The 25,410-nt window shown below is 48.6% G+C and overlaps 1 protein-coding gene across 2 annotated transcripts in view; it reads right to left on the reverse strand.

Moving 5' to 3' along the window:
- The window catches only part of LOC140207250 (killer cell lectin-like receptor subfamily B member 1B allele C), a 119,574-nt gene that overhangs the window by 9,789 nt on the left and 84,375 nt on the right, over window positions 1–25,410 (reverse strand). The window contains exons 2-6 of one of the 2 annotated variants that reach the window (XM_072275693.1): window positions 23,396–23,489; window positions 22,793–22,864; window positions 21,487–21,606; window positions 9,950–10,066; window positions 1,742–1,894 (exon numbers count right to left, since the gene is read on the reverse strand). In XM_072275693.1, coding sequence (XP_072131794.1) covers window positions 1,742–1,894; window positions 9,950–10,066; window positions 21,487–21,606; window positions 22,793–22,864; window positions 23,396–23,462 — 529 coding nt within the window. In that variant the 5' untranslated portion in view covers window positions 23,463–23,489. Of the gene's footprint in view, window positions 1–1,741; window positions 1,895–9,949; window positions 10,067–21,486; window positions 21,607–22,792; window positions 22,865–23,395; window positions 23,490–25,410 lie in introns of those variants that run through there. The other variant, XM_072275694.1, reaches the window with a different exon arrangement.

Genomic DNA, 25,410 nt, shown 5'->3' on the forward strand with positions numbered 1-25,410 from the left:
CCCCTACCTCCGCTATTCCTTCCCATCACACGCACACTGTGTCACAAACAGAGTCCAATGATACACACACGGGGTGAGACACTTTAAGCTTCCTGCACACGGTCAGATCACACAATAAGATGGTCAGGCGCAGATGGAATCTCTCTCTCCGCCGTCCCATCACACGCTACAGGTGTTAGACGTGGAGTGAAGCTCCCGTCCGCATTGTCCCATCACACACTCCCGGAGTCAGACAGAGAGTTTTGCTCCCTCTACAAACCCTCGCCACGTACTGCCTGGGTCAAAAACAGAGTGAATCTCTCTCTCTCTCTCTCCATGGGCTCATCACACATTTCAGCGGTCAGACGTGGAGTGATGTTTCCTGCACACCTTCCAAATATCACTCTTCCCCGTGTCAGATTCTGAATGTTACTCCTTCCACACCGTTTCATTACGCACTCTCGGGGTCAGACACAGAGTGAAACTACCTGCACACCGCCCCTTATACATGCCCTGAGTAAGAGATCAGAATTTAGATCCTTTCCCAAAGTCCAATCTCACACAGCCTTGATCAGACACACTGTGAATCTCTCTCTCCACAACCCCATCACACACTCCAGCGGTTAGACACGGAAAGAGACTGCCTTAGCACACACGACAAATAACAGAGGGAGACCGATTCTCCCTCTACGTCTTCTCAACACACCACAGAGCAAACTGTCTGACACAGAGGGAACCTGCCTCCTCACCGTCCAATCACACACTCCCGAGAATAACACAGTGCGAATCTCCTTCCTCTCGTCCAATAACACACTGTCGTGGGTAGACACAGAAAGAATCTCCCTCCGCACGGCCACATCACACACCACCGAGTCTAACAAAGTGTGAATCTCCCTCCTTACGGTTCATCACACAGTCCCTGGCGACTCACAGAGTGAAGCTCTCTCTGAACCGTCCCATCATCCCTCCCCACCCCCCCACCGTGTTGACACACAAAGCGAAATTCCGCCCTCATCCTCCCATGGCATACTCACGGGGTCAGACTACCTTCACAACATCCAGTAACACAATCCGGTGTCACATAGAGTGAACGCCCTCTGCACTGTCCCATCACACACTCTCGGAGACAGACACAGACGTTCTCTCTCCCTACGATCCCATTACACACTCCGGGAATCAGATAGAGTGTGATGCTCCCTCCACACCGTCCCATCACACTCGTGGATACAGTCACAGAGTGAATCCCCCTCTGCAGCGTCCCATCACTCACTCCCGGATTCAGACACAGGGTGAAGCCCCCTCTGCACCGCCCCGTCACACACTCCCGGGTTCAGAGTGAAACTCTCTCTCCGCCAATCCATAACACCATTCAGGGGTCAGACCTTGGGTGAAGCTCTCTGGGCCCTGTCCGATCACACAAACCGCCTGTCAGACACAGAGTGAAGGTGGATCCATACCGTCCCATCAGAGATTTCCGGAATCAGACATAGAGTGAAGCTGTAAAGATACGTCTCACAATCCTCTGGGCAGGCACAGAGTGAATCCACCTCCACAACGTCCCGTCATACTCTCGTGGGTTCAGTGATAAAGTGAAGCTTTCTCCTCGCAGCACCATCACGCACTCACCGGTCAAACACAGAGAGGGAATCTCCCTCCATACCGTCTCTTCACACACTCCCGATGTCGAGCACAGAGTGACGCTTCCTCTCTCTGTGTCTGCCCTGTGATGAGGAGCGGGTTAAAGGAGAGGATGATGCCTCACCTCTTCGGCTAGTCAACAATTCACAGATTTGAGCCTTGGTTTCCTTCACAGCTTTGTACTTCGCTTCCATCTCATTGATCTTGGATTGAAGGGTTGAGTTGAACTCATGGTAGTTTCGGTCGAGGATGCACTTGGACTGACGAATATGTGATACTGAGAGAGATAGTGAAGGATGATTAGCGTTTACAGTGACACGTGATTCAGCAACACGCTACCGAGCGGGCCACAGAGAGTATTGTGTCAATGTCACGGTGAAGGTCGTCACAGTGAGAGGTGTCGGCCTGTCGTGTCACGCTGAGGGGTATATTAATGTGTCGGTGAAGGTTATGTTGTTGTCACAATGGGGTCTGCGTCAATATCACGCGGGTCATGTTCGAGTTGTTGTGAAGGACGTGGAGGTGTCACCGTGATAGCTGATTCCGTGCCCCGGCGAGAGTTGTGCCGGGCCACAATGAAGTGTACCTCGAGGTCACGGCGAGGGAAATGTCAGAGTAAGGTGCCTGGTGCTGTCACGGTGAGTGGAGTATCTGTGTCATGGTATGGGGTGTGCTTGTCTCACAGAGAGGAATGTTTTTGTGTCACGGTCAGAGACATGTCATTGCGACGGTGGTTGTAACAGTGTCAGGCTGAGGTGTTCTGGTATCACGCTAAGAAGTTTGCCTGTGTCAGAATGAGGTGTGTGTAATTGCCTCTGTGAGCGGTGCATCGGCGTTATGTTGAGCGGTGATACTGTCTCGGTCAGGGGTGTTACAGTGACTTCTGAGTCTTTGTCTCGAGGCGGTGAGGATCACGTCGAGGAGCGTGAATGTGTCACAGTGTACGGTACCTCAGTGTCACAGTGAAAACCGTGTCGGGGTCATTTTGAGGTGTGTTTCGCTGTCGCCTTGAGGAGTTTATCAGTAACACGGTCAGTGGGAATGTCGATGTTACAGTGAGGGGTACATTGCGGTCAGTGTGACTGCCACGGGTGTGTCACGGCGATGTTCCGTGTCCGTGTTGCGGTTAGGAGTGTATCTGTGTCTCGTTGAAGGTCGTGACCCTGATACGGTGACTGAATTGTTCACGTTCTGGTGAATGGCGTGCCGGTGTCAGGGTGAGTCTTAATTGTGTTACGGTGAAGGCTATGTCTTTATCATGGTTATAAGCCATATGACCATAAGACAAAGGAGCAGAAGTCGGCCATTCGGCCCGTCGAGTCTGCTCCGCCATTTTATCATGAGCTTTACCATTCTCTCATTTAGTCCCTCTCCCCCGCCTTCTCACCATAACCTTTGATGCCGTGGCTACTCAGATACCTATCAATCTCTACCTCCACTGCCGCCCGTGGCAACAAATTCCGTAGACTCACCACCCTCTGGCTAAAAAAAAAAATCTTTGCATACAACAGGAATTCTGCAGATGCTGGAAATTCAAGCAACACATATTAAAGTTGTTGGTGAACGCAGCAGGCCAAGCAGCATCTGTAGGAAGAGGTGCGGTCGATGTTTCAGGCCGAGACCCTTCGTCAGGACTAACTGAAGGAAGAGTGAGTAAGGCATCTCTGTTTTGAATGGGCGCCCTTCAATCCCTAAATCATGCCCTCTCGAACTAGACTCCCCCATCATGGGACACAACTTTGCCACATCCACTTTGTCCATGCCTTTGAACATTCGAAATGTTTCTATGAGGTCTCCCCTCATTCTTCTAAACTCCAAGGAATACAGTCCAAGAGCGGACAAGCGTTCCTCATATGTTAACCCTCTAATTCCCAGAGTTATTCTAGCAAATCTTCTCTACACCTTCTCCAACGTCAGCACATCCTTCCTCAAATAAGGAGCCCAAAACTGCCCACAGTACTCAGATTGATGTCTCACCAGCGCCTTATAGAGCCTCAACATCACATCCCTGCTCCTATACACTGTTCCTCCAGAAATCAATGCCAACATCACATTCGCCTTTTTCACCACGGACTCAACCTGGAGGTTAACCTGAAGGGTACCCTGTACGAGGATTCCCAAGTCCCGTTGCATCTCAGAACTTTGAATTCTTTCCACATTTATATAATACTCTGCCCGTTTATTTCTTCGGCCAAAGTCCATAACCATACACTTTCCAACATTGTATTTCATTCGCCACTTCTTTGCCTATTCTTCCAATCCATCCAAGTCTCTCTGCAGACTCTCCATTTCCTCAGCACTACCGGCCCCTCCACCTATTTTAGTTTCGACAGCAAACTTAGCCACAAAGCCATATATTCCATAATCCAAATCGTTGATGTACATTGTAAAAAGAAGCGGCCCCATCAACGAACCCTGTTGAACACCACTCGTAACCGGCAGCCAACCAGAATAGGATCCCTTTACTCCCACTCTCTGTTTCCTGCCAATCAGCCAACGCTCTATCCACGTATATAACTTTCCCCTAATTCCATGGGCGCTCATCTTGTTAAGTAGCCTCATGTGTGGCACCTTGTCAAAAGCCTTCTGAAAATCCAAATATACAACTTTCTCTGCATCTCCCTTGTCTACACTACCTGTAATTTCCTCAAAATATTTGAAATAGGTTTGTCAGGCAGGATTTTCCTTTAAGGAATGCATGCTGAGTTCTGCCTATCTTGTCATATGCCTCCAGGCACTCTGTAACCTCATCCTTGACAATCGACTCCAACAACTTCCCAAACACCGATGTCAAGCTAACATGTCTATAATTTCCTTTTTGCTTCCTTGCCCCCTTCTTGAATAGCGGGGTGACATTTGCTATCTTCCAGTCCTCCGGAACCATGCCAGAATCTATCGAGTTTTGAAAGATCATCGCCAGTGCCTCCGCAATCTCCACAGCTGCTTCCTTCAGAACACAAGGGTGCATTCCATCTGCTCCGGGAGATTTATCTACCTTTAGACTATTCAGCTTCCTGAGTATGTTCTCTGTCGTAATTGTGACTGCGCACACTTCTCTTCCCTGCCAGCCTTGAGTGTCCGTTATACTGCTGATGTCTTCCTCAGTGAACACTGATGCAAAATACTCGTTCAGCTCCTCCGCCATCTCCTTATCTCCCATTACAATTTCACCAGCATCATTTTCTATCGGTCCTATGTCTACTCTCACCTGTATTTTGCTCTTTATATACTTGAAAAAGCTTTTAGTATACTCTTTGATATTATTTCCTAGTTTCCTTTCATAGTTAATCGTTTCCCTCTTAATGACCTACTTAGTTTCCTTTTGGAAGCTTTTAAACATTTCCCAACCCTCTATCTTCCCACTATTTTTTGCTTCCTTGTATGCCGTCTCCTTTGTTTTAACTTTGGCTTTGACTTCTCTTGTCAACCACGGTTGCATTCTTTTTCCATTCGAAAATTTCTTCTTTTTTGGAATATACCTGTCTTGCCCCTTCCTCACTTCTCACATAAACTCCAGCCACTGCTGCTCTGCCGTCTTTTCCGCCAGTGTCTCTTTCCAGTCAACTTTGGCTCGTTCCTCTCTCATGCCGCTGTCATTTCCTTTACTCCACTGAAATACTGACACATCGGATTTCGGCTTCTCTTTCTCAAATTTCACAGTGAACTCAATCATGTTGTGATCACTGCCTCCTAAGAGTTCCCTCACCTCAATCTCTCTAATCACCTCCTGTTCATTACACAATACCCAATCCAGTACAGCCGATCCCCTAGTGGGCTCAACAACAATCTGTTCTAAAAGCCATCTCGCAGACATTCTACAAATTCTCTCTCTTGAGATCCAGTGCCGACCTGATTTTCCCAATCCACTGGCATGTTAAAATCCCCCACAATTACAATAACACTGCCGTTCTGACAAGCCTTTTCTATTTCCAGTTGTAATTTGTGGTCCACATCACTACAGCTGTTTGGAGGCCTATAAATAACTGCCATCAGGGTCCTGTTACCCCTGCGATTTCTTAGTTCAACCCATAAAGATTCTGCACCTTCCGATCCTATATCACCTCTTTCTAATGATTTAATATCATTTCTTACCAATAAAGTCACGCCTCCCCCTCTGCCTACCTTCCTATCCTTCCGATACACTGTGTATCTTTGGACATTCAGCTCCCAGAGACATGCATCCTTTAGCCAGGTCTCAGTGATGGCCAGAATATCATACCTGCCAATCTGTAGCTGTACAACAAGATCATCCACCTTATTCCTTATGCTGCGTGCATGTAAGTACAACACCTTAATACCAGTATTTGATACATTTTGATTTGATTTTACTGTAACTTTATTGCACTGCGACTCATCCCAATGGCTACAAATTTGCCCCATCACCTGCTTGTCTTTCCTGTCTTCTTTACTGCTCACTATCTTAGATTTATTTCTGTTTTCCCTTTCCTCCGTTCTATCATTCTGGTTCCCATCCCCCTGCAAAATTAGTTTAAACCCTCCCTAACAGCTCTATTAAACTTTCCCGCCAGGATATTGGTCCCTTCGGGTTCAGGTGTAAGCTGTCCTTTTTGAACAAGTCATACTTCCCCCAGAAGAGATCCCAATTATCCAAGAATCTGAAGCCCTGCCCCCTACACCAGTCTCTCAGCCATGCATTCATCTGCCTGATCCGACTACTCTTGCCCTCACTAGCACGTGGCACAGGTAGCAATCCCGAGATTACTACCCTGGAGGTCCTGCTTCTCAGCTTCTTTCCTAACTTCTGGAAATCTCTCTTCAGAACCTCCTCCTTTGTCCTATCTATGTCATTGGTACCAACATGTACCAAGACAACTGGCTGCTCACACTCCCTCTTTAGAATATTCAGGACCTGATCCGAGACACCCCGTACCCTGGCAGCTGGGAGGCAACACACCATGCGGGTATCTCTGTCAGGCTCACAGAATCTCCTGTCTGTTTCCCTGACTATGGAATCCCCCACGACTACCGCATGTCACTTCTCCCTCCTTCTCTCCTGCACAACAGCGCCAGGCTCATTGCCAGAGACCCGGTCACTGTGGGCGTCCCCTTTCAGGTCATCCCCCTCAACAGCATCCAGAACAAGACATTTGTTGCTGAGGGGGACAGCCACAGGTGTGCTCTCCATTAACCGGGCATTTCCCTTCCCTATCTTGACAGTGACCCAGTTTTCTGACCCCTGTAGCCAAGGGGTGACTACCTCCCTGTAGCTCCTGTCTATCACCTCTTCACTTTCCCTGATAAGCAGTAGGTCATCAAGCTGCAGCTGCAGATCCCTAACACAGTCTCTGAGAATCTGCAACTCGGTGCACCTGGCGCAGATGCGGCCATCAGGGAGGCTGGAGGTCTCCCAGGATTCCCACATCTGACACCCTGAACAAAGCACTAACCCTGCAGGCATGTTATCTAATTCTACAGGAATGAAACAGGAAAAGTAAGTCTACTCACCCACTTACCTCGCCAAACAGACGAACTTTTTAAAATCGTTAGCTCGTACCGTTAGCTGTGAGAGCCCTGCTGTTCCTGTCTGTTCGGGCCGATTCACGAAAGGGGTGGGGTGGGGAGAAAAAAAAAAGAGTTGGCACTTCACTCTCGCCTCTTCCCGTTGAAGCCAAAGCCCTACATTCCGCTGCCCGCTCCGACAGCTGCCCGCTGTATAGGGTGGTCTCCTTTTTAAACTCGTCGAGTGGTCCTGATGACGTCACGCGCCTGCGCAGTCTCGCCCTTTTTGCACTCGAAGAAGTTTAAAAAAAAAACTGCCTTCCTTCAGAGTTCAGCTCCCGCGACGCTCTGTAGTCCCGATCAAAGGACAACCGTTGGTAGCAAACCTGCCTATTTAAACTTTCCGCGCGGTCCTGCTGACGTCACGCGCCTCCGCAGTCTCGCCCTTCCTGCATCTCTCCGGATCTTTTTCCTCTCAACTTAGTATGATCTGCAAACTTAGATACACCACACTCGGTCCCCTCTTCCTGATTATTAATTCATATTGTAAAATTTTGCGGGCCCAACACCATCTGCTGCCACACACCACTCAGCAATGATTGCCAACCCAATAATATCCATGTACCCCAGCTCTTGTTTTCTATCAGTTAACCGATGCTCTACGCATGTAAATACAACACCCCTAACTCCGTATCTTATGCCGACCTTATCGAATGTTTTTTTTGGATATCCAAGTAAATAGCGTCATATCTTCCCCTCTATTCACTGCGCTCGGTACGTGCTCAAACTGTTTGTTGAACAGGATCTGCTTTTGAAGAATCAATGCTGCGCTTACCTGATGGGTCCATTTCATTCCAGATGCCTCGCTATGTCTTCTTTAGTGATAGCCTTAAGCATTTTCCCAAATACAGATGTTAAACTAACCAGCCTATAGTTAACTGCCTATTGCTTACATCCATTTTTGAATACCGACGTGACGTTCGGTTCGGCGTCTTCCAGTCCGCTGCGACCTGCCCAGAGTCCCGAGAGTGTTGGTAAACCATCACCAAAGCCTCAACTGTAACTTCTGCCTTTTCATTCAGCACCCTGCGATGCTTTCAATCCGGAGCTGAGGCTTGTCTATGTTCCGGCTCACAGGTTTGCTCAGCTGTTGTATTGAGGTCCTCAAATCCCATCGCATCCATAACGTCTCTCTTTAATATGATAGGCACGGACTCTACCGTGAATACGACACAAGACAGTCATTGAACGCCTCTGCCGTTTCCTCATTACCCTAAACAAATTCCCCTCTCTCTTCCTCCAAGAGATCCACATTCACTTTGACCATTCTTTCCTGCTTTAGATAATTACAAAAAAAAACTTTTTTCTATCCAATTTTAATTGTGTGCTAGTTTACTTTCATAAAACTCTGGTCAGGCCACACTTGGTGAAGCTCTATAAAACTCTGGTTAGACCACACTTGGAGTACTGTGTCCAGTTCTGGTCACCTCACTATAGGAAGGATGTGGAAGCATTGGAAAGGGTACAGAGGAGATTTACCAGGATGCTGCCTGGTTTAGAAAGTATGCATCATGATCAGAGATTAAGGGAGCTAGGGCTTTACTCTTTTGAGAGAAGGAGGGTGAGAGGAGACATGATAGAGGTGTACAAGATAATAGGAGGAATAGATAGAGTGGATAGCCAGCACCTCTTCTCCAGGGCACCGCTGCTCAATACAAGAGGACATGGCTTTAATGTAAGTGTTGGGAAGTTCAAGGGGGATATTAGAGGAAGGTTTTTTACTCAGAGAGTGGTTGGTGCGTGGAATGCACTGCCTGAGTCAGTGGTGGAGGCAGATACACTAGTGAAGTTTAAGAGACTACTGGACAGGTATATGGAGGATTCTAAGATGGGGGTTTATATGGGGGGCAGGGTTTGAGGGTCGGCACAACATTGTGTCTGACCCCAGCAGTGTGTGATGGGGCGTTGTGGAGGGACGTTCATTCTCTGTCTGACGCCAGCAGTCTGATGGGACGGTCTGGAGGGATTTCCACTCTGCGTCTGAGCGCGGGAGTGTGTTACGGGACGGTGTGAAGGGAGCATCACTCTGTGTCTGACGCCTGGACAGTGTGATGGGAGCATGTGGACAGAGATTCAGTCGGTGTCTTAACCTGGGAGTTGGTGATGGGACAGACTGCAGGGAGATTCACTCTGTGTCTGATCCCGGGAGAGTGTGATAGGACGGTGTGGAAGGAGCTTCACTCTGTGCCTGACCCTGGGAGTGTGTGATGGGACGGTGCGGAGGGAGATTCACTCTGTGTCTGACTCCGGAGTGTGTGATGGGCCGGGCGGAGGGAGATTCACTCCGTTTCTGACTCAGCAGTGTGTTTTGGGGCGGTGTACAGGGAGATTCACTCTGTGTCTGACCCCAGGGTGTGCCGGTGTCCCGAGTAGAGGACCGGCGGGGTCACGGTGAAGTGTGCGTCAGTGTCACGCTGAGGCGAGTGTCGGTGTCACGGTGAATGGAATATCATTGTGACGGTATGGAGCGTGTTGGTGTCACGATGAAGACGGCATAGGTTTCACGGTGAAGTGTGTGTCAGTGTCACGGGTTGGGTCGTGTTAGTGCCACGTTTTTGTGAGCATCAGTGTCTCGGTCAGGCGGCTGTCGGAGTCACGATTTGGGGCGTGACGGTTTCAGGATGTTGGGCGTGCTGTTGTCAAGGTGCTGGACGTCTCGGTGTCACCATGAGGTGAAATTCAGTGTCACGGTGAGTAATGTGTCAGTGTCACGCTGAGCGGCGCGTCGGTGTCACTGTGAGGCTTTACGCCCAGGTTTCATTCGACACTGTTTGTTTACAGTTTGATTCCACCCGGAGCCCGTCCGACTCACCATAGATCGAGAGCCCGGCCACTATCGCGATGAGGATGGACATAATTAGGCAGAGCAGGTAGACCTTCCAGCATGATCTGCTTCCAATGCTCTTTTTCGACTCCTGTTCAGGCGCACCTGCAGAGAGCCCATTCAATGTGTATGTGAACTCAGCCGTCTTCCCCACTAGCATTCCCTTCCTCCTACCATCCGTGTTCCGTCCTTCCACCACGATTACTCCCTCCCTCTCTCAATCTCATCTACTTTCAGCCGTCAGCGCCGAGTGTCCAACTTCCTTGACTTGGGTTTGGCTGACAGGTGTCTGACGGATTCCAGAGATCAGTCAGATCTCCCCTGGGCCTCCTCCGTTCCAGAGGAAATAACCCGGGTGTCTGACCTCTCGTTGTAACACATGCCATCGAATCTTGGCAGCGTCCTGTTAAACCTCTCCGGAGGCTGCCCAACGCCTTGAAATCTACTGATAATGTGGTGACCAGAACTGTATACAATACGCCTGATTCAGCCAAACTAGTGATTTTCATAATGTTGCAACATAGCTCCCTGACATTTGTACTCAATGCCCCGAATAATTAAGGTAAGGATGCCATAGTTCTTCTTCACCTTCCCATCAAACTGTGAAGCCATGTTCAGGGAGCTATGAACATAGACCCCAAGATCCTCTGCCCATCTAAAGTCAGGACATGTTCCGCACATCATTGTGGTCCGAACGGCCTGTATTGTGCTGTGAGTTTTCTATAACCATATAAACATATAACAGTTACACCACGGAACCAGGCAATCTCGGCCCATCTAGTACGTGCCGAACTCTTACTCTCAACTGGTCTCACCGACCTGCACTCAGCCCATAACCTTCCATTCCTTTCCTGTCCATATATCTATCCAATTTAACTTTAAATGACAACATCGAACCTGCCTCAACCACCTCTCGTTCCACACATCTACCGCTCTCTGTGTAAAGAAGTTCCCCCTCGTGTTACCCCTGAACTTTTGACCTTTAACTCTCAACTCACGTCCTCTTGTTTGAATCTCACCCACTCTCAATGGAAAAAAAAAACCTATCCTCGTCAACTCTACATATCCCCATCATAACATTAAATACCTCTATCAAGTCACCCCTCAACCTTCTATGCTCCAAAGAATAAAGACCTAACTCGTTCAAACTTTCTCTGTAATATGGAGATGAATCCAGGTAACATTTTAGTAAATCTCCTCTGTACTCTCTCAATTTTATTGACATCTTTCCTATATTTCGGTGACCAGAACTGTACACAGCACTCCAAATTTGGCCTTACCAATGCCTTAAACAATTTTAACATTACATCTCAACTCCTATACTCAATGGTCTGATTTAGAAAGGTCAGCACACCAAAAACTTTCTTCACCACACTATCCACATCAGATTCCACCTTCAGAGAACTATACACAATCATTGCTAGTTCCGCTGTTCTACTGCAGCCCTCAATGCCCTGCCGTTTACCATGTATGTCCTGTTTTGATTAGTCCTACCAAAATGTAGCAGCTCACATTTTTCAGCATTAAACTCCATCTGCCATCTTTCAGCCCCTCTTCTAACTGGCCTAAATCTCTCTACAAGCTTTGAGAACCTACTTCATTATCCACAACGCCAACTATCTTGGTTTCATCTGCATACTTACTAATCCAATTTACCACACCATCATGCAGATCATTAATACATATGACAAACAATATTAGATTAATATAAATACCAGTACAGATCCCCGAGTAATGGTTATCCACCATTACTCTCTGGCGTCTCCCATCCAGTCACTGCTGAATCCATTTTACTACTTCGATATTAATGCCTAACGATTGAACCTTTCTAACTACTGAACCTTTCTAACTAACCTTCCATGTGGAATCTTGCCAAAGGCCTTACTGAAGTCCATATAGACAACATCCACCGCTTTACCCTCGTCAACTTTCTTAGTAACGTCATCAAAAAAGAAAAGCAATAAGATTTGTCAAACATGACCTTCCACGCACAAATCCATGTTGACTGTTCCTAATGAGAACCTGTCATTCCAGGTAGTTACATATACCATCTCTAAGAATATATTCCATCAATTTACCCACGGCTGACGTCAAACTTGCAGGCCGATAATTGCTAGGTTTACTCTTAGAACCCTTTCTAAACAATGGAACAACATGAGCAATATGTCAATCCTCCGGCACCATCCCCGTTTCTAATGACATTTGAAATATTTCTGTCAGAGCCCAAGCTACTTCCACACTAACTTCTCTAAAGTTCCTGGGGAATATCTTTTGTGGACACGGAGACTTATCCACAAATATATTCCTTAAAAAGAGCCAGTACCTCCTCTTCTATAATCGTCATACTTTCCATAACTACCCTTCTTGTTTCCTTTACCTTACACAATTCAATATCCTTCTCCTTAGTGATTTCTCTTTTGGCTCCGCACATAATCGTCCACTCTGATTCTCTAAGGGACCAATTTTATCCTTCACGATCCTTTTGCTTTTAATATTCCTGTTGAAAGCCTTTGGATTTATTTTCACCATAGTGCGCAAACAGGCTCGTATCCCATTTTAGCTTTTCTAAGTTCTTTCTTAAGATTCTTTTTACATTATTTATATTCATCGAGCACCTCATTAAATACAAGCTGCCAATATTTATTGTAGATCCTTCTCTTTTTTCGGAACAAAGTTTCAATATCCCTTGAAAGCCATGGCTCTCTCAAACTGTTAAACTTTCCTTTCAACCTAACAGGAACATAAAGATCCTGTACTGTCATAAGGGGGTGGCTGGGTACGGACCCAAGTGAAAGACACAGACACGGAAGTACCAGGGACATACTAGGATACAGGGCGAAGGCAAGGACATGGAAACGAAAACCGGGAACCCGGAACAGGACAGGACAAGAGAGCTAGGAGCCCAGGGATTGGACTCCGAGCCAGAGACTGGGCAAGGACCCAGAACCTGTGCCTTGCCTCTGGCTCGGACCCCAGAACTAGGGAATGACGTGACTAGGCTGGCAGGAAAGACGAGGATGGAGTCTTCAGGCTCGTAGCGAGGCTTGAGGCCAGAGACTTGAGGCGAGGCTTGAAACCAGAGTCTTGAGGACGGGCTTGAGACCATAGATTTGAGGCGAGGCTTGAGGCCAGAGACTTGAGGCGAGGCTTGAAACCAGAGACTTGAGGACGGGCTTGAGGCCATAGATTTGAGGCGAGGCTTGAGACCAGAGACTTGAGGCAAGGCTTGAGACTTGGGGTCTTGAAACTTAGCCTGGGCGGGGCGCGGTACTCCTAGGCAGGGCGCCGTACTCCTGAACAGGGCGCGGATCACCTGGGCAGGGCGCTGATCTCCACCCAACGGAGGCGAGGGACAGGAAGGGGTAGAACCAACCGCAGGGTAACAGCAATCTGGCCTGACTTACCCTACGCAGACAAGGGACAGGAAGAGACAGAACCCACCGCAGTGTCACGGCAATCTGGACTGGCTTACCCCACAGGGGCAGGGACATGGAAGGAACAAGGTTCAGGGTGGCTCCAGGACAAGACTTCAGGCGAGACGAGGCGAGAGTTACCAGTAAGATAAGACAAGGTTTCAGGCAATGCAAGGCGAGGCAAGAAATTCAGGCGAGGCGAGAGTTACCAGCAAGACAAGGCAAGGCTCCAGGCGAGGAAACAGAAGGCAGGGGAATGGATACAAGGAGTAAGGACAGGAACAATCCAGCCGCCACGCCCTCGCCCCTGGAGGTATTTAAGCAGCCAGCTCCAACGAGAATCAGCTGCCTCCATTAGTGTTCAACACGAACAGAAACAGGAAAACCTGGAGCATGGTCGATGGACCGGACCGTGAACCGGAATGCGGACTTCACGGACCGGACTATGACAGTACCCTTAAAATTTCACCTTTAAATGACCTTCATTTCGGTCGTGCATCCTTCCCATAAAACAAATTATCCCAATCCACTCCTTCTAAATCCTTTCGCATATCCTGAAAGTTGGCCTTTCTCCAATCAAAAATCTCAACACTGGGTCCAGTCCTATCCTTCTCCATATTATATTGTAAATAATGTTGTTGTGATCACTAGACCCGAAGTGTTCCCAACACATACCTCCGTCACCTGCTCTATCTCATTCCCTGACAGCAGATCCAACACTGCCCCTTCTCTAGTTGGTACTTCTATGTATTGCTGCCAAAAGTAACTACCTTGCACACATTTGAAAAACTCCAAACCATCCAGCCCTTTTACAGAATCGAACTTCCCAGTCTATGTGTGGAAAATTAAAATCTCCTACAACCACAACCTTGTGCTTACTACAAATATCTGCTATCTCCTTACAAATTTGCTCCTCCAGTTCTCGGTCTCCATTAGGCGGTCTATAATACACCCCTATAAGTTTCAATACACCTTTCGCATTCCTCGATTGCAACCAAATAGCCTCCCTAGACGAGTCCACTAATCTATCCTGCCAGGGCACCGCCGTTATATATTCTCTGACAAGCAATGCAACACCTCCGCCTCTTGCGCCTCTTATTCTATCACATCTGAAGCAACGAAATCCTGGAATATTTAGTTGTCAATCACATCCCTCCTGCAACAAACTTTCACTCATAGCTACAACATCATATTTCCAGGTATCAACCCATGCACTAAGTTCATCCACCTTTCTTACAATGCTCCCAGCGTTAAAATAGATGAATTTAAGAAACTGTCCACATCCTACTCTCTGCTTATCCTTCATGGAGCAAACAACGTTGTTATCTTTTTCTTCCTTCTCTCCTGCATCTTTGTTCGGAGTGCTCCAGATCTCTGTCCCCTGCCTATTCTCCCTCACACACTGTCTACGAGCTTTCTATATTTGTGAATTAACCTCCTCTCTCCCAGTCTCTTCAATTTGTTTCCCACCCCCCAACCATTCTAGATCAAATTCACCTCAGTAGCCTTCGTAAATCTCCCCGCCATGATATTGGTCCCCTCTAGGATTCAAGTGCAACCTGTCCTTTTTGTAGAGGTCACACGTGCGCCAAAAGAGGTCCCAATGATCCATAAACTTGAATCCATGTCCCCTATTCCAGTCCCTCAGCCACGCACATATCTTCCCCCTCACTGCATTCCTACTCTGACTGTCACGTGGCACAGGCAGTAATCCCGAAATTACTACATTTCGGTCCTTTTTCTCAACGCCCTTCGTAACTCCCTATATTTTCCTTTCAGGACCGCGCCCCTTTTCCTACCTATGTCATTGTTTGCCTCTGTGTACCACGACCTCTGGTTCCTCTCCCTCCCTTCAGGATATCTTAGACGCCATCAGAAACATCCCGGACACTGGCACTAAGGAGGCAGACTACCATCCAGGTCTTCGGACTGAGTCCACAGAATCTCCTATCTAACCCCCAAACTATCGATTCCCCTATTACAACTGCCCGCCTCTTCCTTTCTCTACCCTTCTGAGCTACAGGGCCGGACTCCGTGCCGGAGGCACGGCCAATGTTGCTTCCCCCAGATAAGTTGTCCGCCATCAATAGTACTAAAACAGGAGTACTTATTGTCAAGGAGCAGAGCCACTGGGGAACTGTCTAGTACCTGACTCTTCCCCTTCCCCCTCCTAATCGTGGCCCACTTGTATGCCTCCCGTGGCAACGGTGTGACCACTGTCTGTAACTCCTCTCTATCAACTCCTCACTCTCCCTGACCAGACGAAAGTCATCGAGCTGCAGCTCCAGCTCCGAAACGCGGTCATGTTAGGAGCTGCATCTCGGCACATCTGGCGCAGATATGGACATCTGGGAGGCTGGGAGACTACACGACCTCCCACATCCGACACTGACAGCAACAAGCTTCCCTGACACTCATACTTCCCACTCTCCTCAAATAACAGGTAAAAAAAATGAATACTGAACCCGAGGGGGAGAAATATCCTTGCAGGTGGGTTTGTTAGCATGGTTTGGGAGGGTTTAAACTAATTTGCAAGGGGGATGGGACCCAGAGCGATACAGCAGTGAAAGAAGTGCATAGAGTAAAGCCAGATCTAACATATAGAGAGGCTTTGAGAAAAAGAGAAGCAGAATAAATGGTGTAAAGGTAGTAAGGCTGAAGGGCTGAAGTGTGTGTACCTCAATGCAAGAAGCATCAGCAACAAAGGTGATGAACGGAGAGCTTGGATACAGACATTGCATTGTGATGTAGTGGCCATTACAGATACTTGGCTGGCACCAGGGCAGGAATGGATTCTCAATATTCCTGGATTTCAGTGTTTTAAAAGGGATAGAGAGGGGGTAAAAGGAGAGGAGGGGTGGCATTACTGGTCAGGGATACTATTACAGCTACAGAAAGGGTGGCTAGTGTAGCAGGATCCTCTTTTGAATCAGTATACGTGGAAATCAGGAACAGGAAAGGTGCAGTTGTTCTGCTGGGAGTGTTCTATAAGCTCCCTGGTAGCAGCAGAGATACCGAGGAGCAGATTCGGAGGCAGATTTGGAAAGATGCAAAAATAACAGGGTAATCATCATGGGTGACTTTAACTTCACTAATATTGATTGGCACCTGATTGGTTACAAGGGTTTAGATGGGGCAGAGTTTGTTAAGTGTGTCCAGGACGGATTCCTGTCACAGTATGTGGACAGGCCGACGAGGTGGAATGCCATAATAGATCTAGTACTAGGTAATGATACTAGTTACTAGTACCAGTAACTAGGTCTCCCTGTGGGTGATCATCTGGGGGACAGTGACCACCGCTCCCTGGCCTTTAGCATTATCATGGAAAAGGATAGAATCAGAAAAGATAGGAACATTTTTTTTTAATCCGAGAAGGGCAAATTATGAGGCTATAAGGCAAGAACGTCCGGATGTGAATTGAGATGATCTTTTTTTGCAGGGAAATATACTGCGGACATGTGATCGATGTTTAGAGATCTCTTCCAGGATGTTAAGGATACATTTGTCCCGGTGAGGAAGATAGAAAATGGTCGGGTGCAGCAACCATAGGTGACGAGTGAGGTGGAAAACCTAGTCAGGTGGAAGAAGGCAGCATACATGCGGTTTAGGTAGCAAGGATCAGATGGGTCTATTTAGGAATATAGGGAAGCAAGAACGGAGTTTAAGAAGGGGCTGAGAAGAGCAAGAAGGGGGCACGAAAAGTTCTTGGCGAGTAGGGTAAAGGAAAACTCCAAGACATTCTTCGATTATGTGAGGAACAAAAGGATGACAGGAGTGAAGGTAGGACCGATTAGAGATAAAGGTGGGAAGATGTGCCTGGAGGCTGTGGAAATAAGCGAGGTCCTCAATGAATACTTCTCTTCGGTATTCACCAATGAGAGGGAACTTGATGATGGTGAGGACAATATGAGTGAGGTTGATGTTCTGGAGCATGTTGATATTAAGGGAGAGGAGGTGTTGGAGTCGTTAAAATATAATAGGACGCAAAAGTCCCGGGTCCTGACGAAATATTCCCCAGGCTGTTCCATGAGGCGAGGAACAAGATTGCTGAGCCTTTGGCTAGGATTTTTATGTGTAGAGATAGCCTGGGTAATTGTAGAACAGTGAGCCTTATGTCTGTGGTGGGAAACTGTTGGAAAAGATTCTCAAAGGAAGGATCTATGGGCATTTACTGAATAATGGTCTGGTCAGGAACAGTCAGTATGGCTTTGTGAAGGGCAGATCGTGTCTAACAAGCCTGATTGAGTTCTTTGAAAAGGTGGCCAACCATAGAGATGAGGGTACTGCAGTGGATGTGATCTATATGGATTTTAGTAAGGCATTTGACAAGGGTCCACACGGTAGGCTTATTCAGAAAGTCAGAAAGCATGGGATCCAGGGACGTTCGGCCAGATGGATTTTGATTTGGCTTGCCGTCAGAAGTTAGAGGGTCATGGTGGAGGAAGTACATTCAAACTGGAGGATTATGACCAGTGGTGTCCCATAGGGATTTGTTCTAGGACATCTACTTTTCGTGATTTTTATTAACGACCTGGATGTGGGGGTAGAAGGGTGAGTTGGCAAGTTTGCAGACGACACAAAGGTTGGTGGTGTAGTGGATAGTGTAGAAGATTGTCGAAGACTGCAGAGAGACATCGATAGGATGCAGAAGTGGGCTAAGAAGTAGCAAATGGAGTTCAGCGCTGAGAAGATTGAGGTGATACAATTTGGAAGGACAACCTCCAAGGCAGAGTACAAAGTAAATGGCAGGAAACTTGGTAGTGTGGAGGAGCAGCGGGATCTGGGGGTACATGTCCACAGATCCCTGAAAGTTGCCTCACAGGTAGATAGGGTAGTTAAGAAAACTTATGGGGTGTTAGCTTTCCTAAGTCGAGGGAGAGAGTTTAAGAGTCGCGATGTAATGATGCAGCTGTATAAAACTCAGGTTTGGCCACACTTGGAGTACTGTGTCCAGTTCTGGTCACCTCACTATAGGAAGGATGTGGAAGCATTGGAAAGGGTACAGAGGAGATTTACCAGGATGCTGCCTGGTTTAGAGAGTATGCATTATGGTCAGAGATTAATGGAGCTAGGGCTTTACTCTTTGGAGAGAAGGAGAATGAGAGGAGACATGATAGAGGTGTACAAGATAATAAGAGGAATAGATAGAGTGGATAGCCAGCACCTCTTCCCCAGGTCACCACTGCTCAATACATGAGGAGATGTCTTTTACGTAAGTGGTGGGAAGGTCAAGGGGGATATTAGAGGAAGGTTTTTTACTCAGAGAGTGGTTGGTACGTGGAATGCATTGCCTGAGTCAGTGGTGGAGGCAGATACACTAGTGAAATTTAAGAGCCTATAGACAGGTATATAGAGGAATTTAAGGTGGGAGATCTATGGAGGCAGGGTTTCAGGTTCGTCACAACATTGTGGGCCGAATGGCCTGTACTGTGCTGTATTATTCTATGTTCTATGTTCTATATTCTAACTCTTCCTCGCCTCTCCCGCTTCCGCCTAAGCCGGCTGAGCCAAAGCACTTAAGCCTTCGCTCTGCTCCCTGCTCACTCCGGATTCCGCAAACTATGCTGTTCACTGTATAAGGCAGTGTTCCTTTTAAATCTTCGGCGCTTCACTGCCCGACGTCTCACGCCTGCGCAATTCCGCCTCTCTGAACTCCGGTGAAAGTTAAAACGAAGAAGTCTATGCTTGTATGTTTATATGTTTCCACACTGGTTAGTATTTTGGCTTTGACAGTATGCCATTTCTTTTATTTGACCAACCAAGGCGCAGCATTTTAGATTTGTCCGGTCTCCAAACCATATCTGTAACTAATCAACGTCCCACTGAATTCTTTGCCAGTCTTCTCCGCTCTCCACAGCACCACCTCTCGCCGTATCAACTGCAAACCTACCAACCCACGCATCTGCAATTTCATACAGATCATTTATATACATTTAAGAGTCGAGTGGTAATATTGGAGCAATATGGGAACCTGGTCAGATCAATCTTGAAGTACTGTGATCAGTTCTGTTCCCCTCACTGTAGGAGAGACGTGGCAACCATAGAAAGGATAAAGAGGAAATTTACTGGGATGCTGCCTGGATTGGGGAGCATGCTTTATGAGTACACGTTGAGTGAACACGGCCTTTTCTCCTTGGAGCGACGGAGGGTGAGAGGTGACCTGATAGAGGTGTACAAGTAATGAGAGACATTGATCGTGATGATAGTCAGAGTCTTTTCCCCAGGGCTGAAATGGCTATCAGGAGAGAACATGGTTTCAAGGTGCTTGGAAGTAGGTACAGAGGAGATGTCAGTAGTAAGTTTTTTACGTACGAGTGGTGAGTGTATTGAATGGGCATCCGGCGGCGGTGGAGGAGGCGGAGGGTCATTTAAGAGACTCCTAGATGGCTGCATGGAGCTTTGAAAAGTGGAGGGCTATGAGTAAAGCCGATGTAGTTCTCAGCTAGCGACATGTTAGGCAGAGTTTTGTGGGCTGCAGGGACTATATTGTGATGAATGTTTTCTATGTTTCTACACACATCAGAAACCGGAGAGGGAGTAGTTACATCTTTACGCAGAGATCAATTCGTTGTGACGGACGAGTGGAGGTGCTCGACGAGGCGGTCCCCCAATCTGCGTCGGGTTTCACCGATGTAGAGGAGGCCTCACCGGGAGCACCGGATTACATAGATGACCGGAACAGATTCGCAAGTAAAGTGTTGCCTCACCGAGCTCTTCCACTCTGTCCGCCACAACAGACAAGATCTCCCAGTCGCCATCCACTTCAACTCTGCTTCCCACTCCCATTCAGATATGTCCATACATGGCCTCCTCTACAGCCATTATGAGGCTAAGCTCAGGTTGGAGGAGCAACACCTCATATACCGTCTAAGTAGTCTCCAGCCCCTTGGTATGAACACAGAATTCTCCAACTTCCGGTAATTCCCTCCCCCTCCCTTCCTCTATCCCTATTTCACATCACCGCCCTCATAGTTCCGCCTCCTTCTACTACTGAGCATTGTTCTCCTACCAATCACCTCCCTGCTTCCTCTCTCCCACCCCTTTGTCTTTCAAATTACTGTTTTTTTTTTCAGATAACAGCATTCTTCAAACCCTCCCCAAACTTCTTCCTTCGGTCCTGACGTAGGGTTGCGGCCCGAAACGTCGGCTAATCTTTTCAACTGATGCTGACTGACCTGCTGAGTTCCTCCAGCACATTGTGAGTGCTCCTTTGACAACAGCATCTGCAGAATATGTTGTGTTTAAGGTATACCAGGATGTTGGACTCAGTGGAGTGAGGTACGGAGGGAGGTCGGGCAGCTCGGGACTTTATGCCTTGGAGCGCAGGAGGGACCTTAGAGAGTTGTATGAAACCACGAGCGCCGCAGGCAGGTTGAATGAGCACAGACGTTCCTCAGGTCCTGGCTATCCGGAACCAGAGGGCAAAGGATTGAGGTGAGAGTCGATGGCGAGGAGGGAGGGAGATGAGGAAACGGGTGGGAGTGGTTGTGCAGTAGAACGAATAACCCGAGAGAGAGAGGCGAGAGAAAGGAAGGGGAGAAAATAGGGGAGGCGACAGTGGAGGGAGGGAGTGCAGGACAGTGCACAGACGGAGAAGCGTGAAAGAGATGGGGAGAAAGAAGGACATAGATGGGGAAAGGTTTGTAGGAGAGTAGTCGGGGAGAATCGGGATGCGAGCAAAGAGGTGAAAGGGGTTGGGGAGGGGAAGAGAGGATGGGGTGAGTAATGTGAGAGTGGAGGAGAGAGAAGGAGGAGAACGAGGATGTTGCCGGACTTGAGGGGTTGATTATGGAGCGAGGTCGGGCAGGTTAGGTCTTTAATTCTTGGAGCGTATGGGTGACCATACAAAGCCGTATAAAACCACGAGCGGTGAATGCGTACAGTTACTTTCCCTAGTTCGGAGAATCGAGGACCAGAGCGCACAGGTCTAAGGTGAGAGGGGAAAGGGGTTTAATAAAGGAGCCGAGTGACAGCCTTTTGTTACCCAGCTGGTGCTCAGTCTGTGGAACGAGCTGACAGAGGAAGTGGTCAAGGCAGATGCATTAGAAACTTGGTCAATTGGGTGAAAACACGTGACCCCTCGAAAATGACGTCTTTTCTGCGAACTCTGACCTGTTTGTGCAGTGGTTGACAGCCTGTCGGATCCCGAGGCAATGGGAGGATCTTCGTTCTCATTAATGCGGGGTTCCTCTTTCCGAAGGTTCAGCTCTGAGTCAGTGGAGTTTAGACCGGCTGGGAGAGAGAGTCGGACAGGCAGATAAGCGAGAGAGTGAGAGCGGTAGAGAATAGCGACGGGGGGGGGGGGCGGGGCGGGCAGGAATCGGGGACAGACAGAACAGAGGGAATAGAGAGAGAGATAAGTGAGGCAGAGAGAAGGGGTGAGACAGCGAGAGAGAGGGTGAGGGAGAAGGAGGAGAGGGAGGACAGAGACGTGGAGATAGAGAGAAGTCGAAAACGATGGTCAGAGAGGAGAGAGCGCGATGTGGGCATGAAGCAAGGAGATGCGAGAGAAAAAATGGGGAAAGAGAACGGGGGTAGAAACGGGAGAGAGTGGGAAGGGAGAGGGCGATGGCGTCGGGTGAGAGTGGAGTGAGAGGTGTGAGAGATGAATGAGAGGAGAATGAGAAGGGAGAGGAAAGGAGGGTAGAGGAGCAGGAGAGGGATGGGGAAGAGATAACAAGAAAAATTCAGAAAGGGGGCAAGAGCGAGGGGGTGCGTCTGGGAAAGGGAGAGAGGGGTGGATAGAGAGGTGGAGAAGATGTGGAGGGGAGATGTGCGGCAAACGACAGAGAGAGGTGGGAAGAACGGATGGTGTTCGGGAAAGGATAACAGTGAGCGGAGAGGACGAAGATAAGGGGGGGGATGAGAGTGAACAGAGCGAAGAGAACGGGACAGTGGGAGACAGTAGCGGAAACAGTGTGAGTAAGAGACAGAGGAGAGAGGGAGAGTGGAGAGGGAGATGAGAAAAGGGGAAAGAGGGAAAGAGAGTGGGTTAGAAAAGGGAGAGAGTGGTTAAGGTTTTGTAACGCGTTCCGTCCACACCATCTCTCCCACTGGCCTCCGTCCTCACCAGCCCGACACGGCGCTGACTCATCTCCACAACCCCCGCCACACAGCGCTCAGTCCATATTCGCCCTTACTCCAGACGGCCCATACCATGCCATCTGCAGTCGTCGATTCTTCCCACAGGACTCCCTCCTCATCCCATCCCAAGACGATCTCTCAATTCCGCACCTCCATGGGCTCAACACTCCGAACTGACCATCAAAGAGAGTTCCCTCCTCATCGCATCTCTCACGCGTGCCATCCGTGTTGTTCTCAAACACAGAATCACAAGGGTCAACTGTACGCTTGCCCTGAGATCTCTCGACAGGTATTATCATCTAAACACGGTTCCACCAACAACGTTGAAACTGACCTGGATGTGTCCGGGCGCGGGGCTCAGAGACAGTCTTGAAGTTAACTTTAGCGTACAATACATCAGGTTCAGCTGGGGACAGAACAGTGAGGGTCAGACACAGAGTGAATCTCCATCCACACCGTCCCATCACACACTCCCGGGGTGAGACACGCAGTGAAGCTCCCTCCAACCGTCCGATCACAGACTCCCGGGTCAGACACAGAGTGAATCTCCCTCCACACCGTCCCATCACACATTCCCGGGTTGAGACAGAGTGGCGCTGCTTCCAGACCATCCAATCACAAACTCCGGGGGTAAGACACAGATTGAAGTTTCCTCCATACCATGCCATCACACACTCCCGGGACAGACACAGAGTGAATCTCCCTCCACACCGTACCATCACACACACCCGGGGTCAGACACAGAGTGGAGCTCCTTCCACACCATCCCATCACAAACTCCAGGGGTAAGACACAGAGTGAAAATTCCTCCACACCGTGCCATCACGCACTCCCGGGGCAGACACAGAGCGAATCTCCATCCTCACCGTTGCATTACACACCCACGGGCCCAGACACAGAGTGAAACTTTCTCCCTCCGTCCGTCTGCCCCACTCACCTCGGGAGGGAGACCCTGAGTCTGTTTTTGGAAACTTCACATTCATGTAGGTCTCGCTGTCGTCCATCCAGTCGAGGATTCTCTGCGTTCTGAGCTGAGAAAGGGGAAGCAACTGTTGTCAGAGGAAACCCGTGTTGACAGGGGGTCAGACCGACACCAGCGTGTACCATATGAAGGACTGATAATGAGAGAGGGCGAGAGCAGGGGGAGGAAGTGCCGGGCAGTACGAAGATTTAGAGTGTGAGAGCGTGTATTCTCGAGTGGTGAGAGTGGTGTGGGCGGGGGCAGGTGGGGAGGAGTCATGACACTGGGGAGAAAGAGGAGGAGTGGAGAATGAGGAGAGGTTGGGGAAGGTCGGAGAGAGAGAATTCCGTGAAGGGGGCAGAAAGAGGGAGAGGAGAGAAGGAGGGGGCCGGTCAAATGTAGCAGAGAGTGGGTATTAAGAGGGGGGGGGGACGCGGGGATATTTGAAAAGTAGTTAGGAGAGAGAGAAAGCAGAGTTCGAGCTGATGGGAAAGGAAAGGAGAAGAGAGGAAGATGGGGATTAGTGAGAGATGCAATGAGTGAAGTAGGAGTGAAAAACGCAGGGATATGTGTCAGCCATGCAGAGTCCTATTGTCTGGCTGGACCATTCCTCCCCACACCCGCGTAATCTACGATTTGTCGCTCTACTCCAATTAGAAAATAAGTCGGCGATTATCAGTTTTTTCAGAGAAGTCTTGAAAGCGTATGCCCACACTGACTCGGCCTACATCAAACTACTATCTCCCTATCTATCTCGCATGAATGTATGAAACACGCTTCAATTTCGCAGCACTCTACCGCTCCCTCGCTCTCTCGCCACCCTCCCTCCCTAAGCCTTTCTATCGCACTGCTACCCTCACTGAGACTTCTCTTTCTGACCCCCACCCTCCTTACCCCAATTTGTTCCCACTTTCTTTCTCCCACTCCGTCCAGCTCAAACTGAGCTTCAACCTCATGTAAATGTGACAAGGTCGACTCCAGGAAAGGTGCCGGCTGCTGACCAGCTGGGATCGGTGACATTCTCCACGGTAAGTAAGGGCGGAGACGACAGGAGAAGTAGGGTTTGGAAATGAGGCGGGGTGGAGGGAGCTGGCGAAGAGAGTGCTGGTGTGCGTGGGGATGTGCTGGACCGACTGTGTGTGTGTGTGTGTGTATGTGTGTGTGTGTGTGAGAGAGAGAGAGAGAGAGAGAGAGAGAGAGAGAGAGAGAGAGAGAGAGAGAGAGAGAGAGACAGAGAGAGAGAGAGAGAGAGACAGAGAGAGAGAGAGAGAGAGAGAGAGCCTCGGCATCGGTAGAACAAACATTCTCGGAGTCAGGCACGGAGAATACCACTTCCCGCACGGCTCCAACACACGTGTGACCCGGGGTCACACACAGACTGAAGCTCCCTCCACACAGTCCCATCACACACACCGGGTGTCAGTATAAAAATAAAAGAGAAGAAGTGTAACACAGCGAAGATGAGCGGGAAGGCTAAGAATTGGGAAACTTTTAAAGAGCAACAGAAAATAACTAAAAAGTCAATACAGGGAGAAAAGATTATGTACGAAGGTAAGCGAGCAAATAATATAAAGGAGGAATTAAAACTTCTTTAGGTGTGTTGAGAGGAAAAAAAATGGTTCAGACCAAAGTTGGGCCCTTGAAGACAGGGACAGTTTAAGTTACTATGGGAAACAAAGAAATGGCAGACGAGCTTAACAGGTACTTTAGACCTGTCTTCCCTTGGGAAGACAAAAACAATCCCCCAGACGTAATAGTGGCCAGAGGACCTAGAGTAACGGAGGAACTGAAGGAAATTCACATTCGGCAGAAAAAGCTGTTGGATAGACTGCTGGGACTGAAGGCTGAAAAATCACCAGTGCCTGATGGTCTGTATCCCAGGGTACTTAAGGAATGGCTCTAGAAATCGTGGATACATTGGTAATCATTTTCCAACATTCTCTCGATTCAAGATCAGTTCCTGACGTCGGGAGGGTAGCTAATGTTATCCA

The sequence above is a fragment of the Mobula birostris genome, chromosome 13 (genome assembly GCF_030028105.1).
Source record: "Mobula birostris isolate sMobBir1 chromosome 13, sMobBir1.hap1, whole genome shotgun sequence".
In the NCBI taxonomy this organism is placed as follows: Eukaryota; Metazoa; Chordata; class Chondrichthyes; order Myliobatiformes; family Myliobatidae; genus Mobula; species Mobula birostris.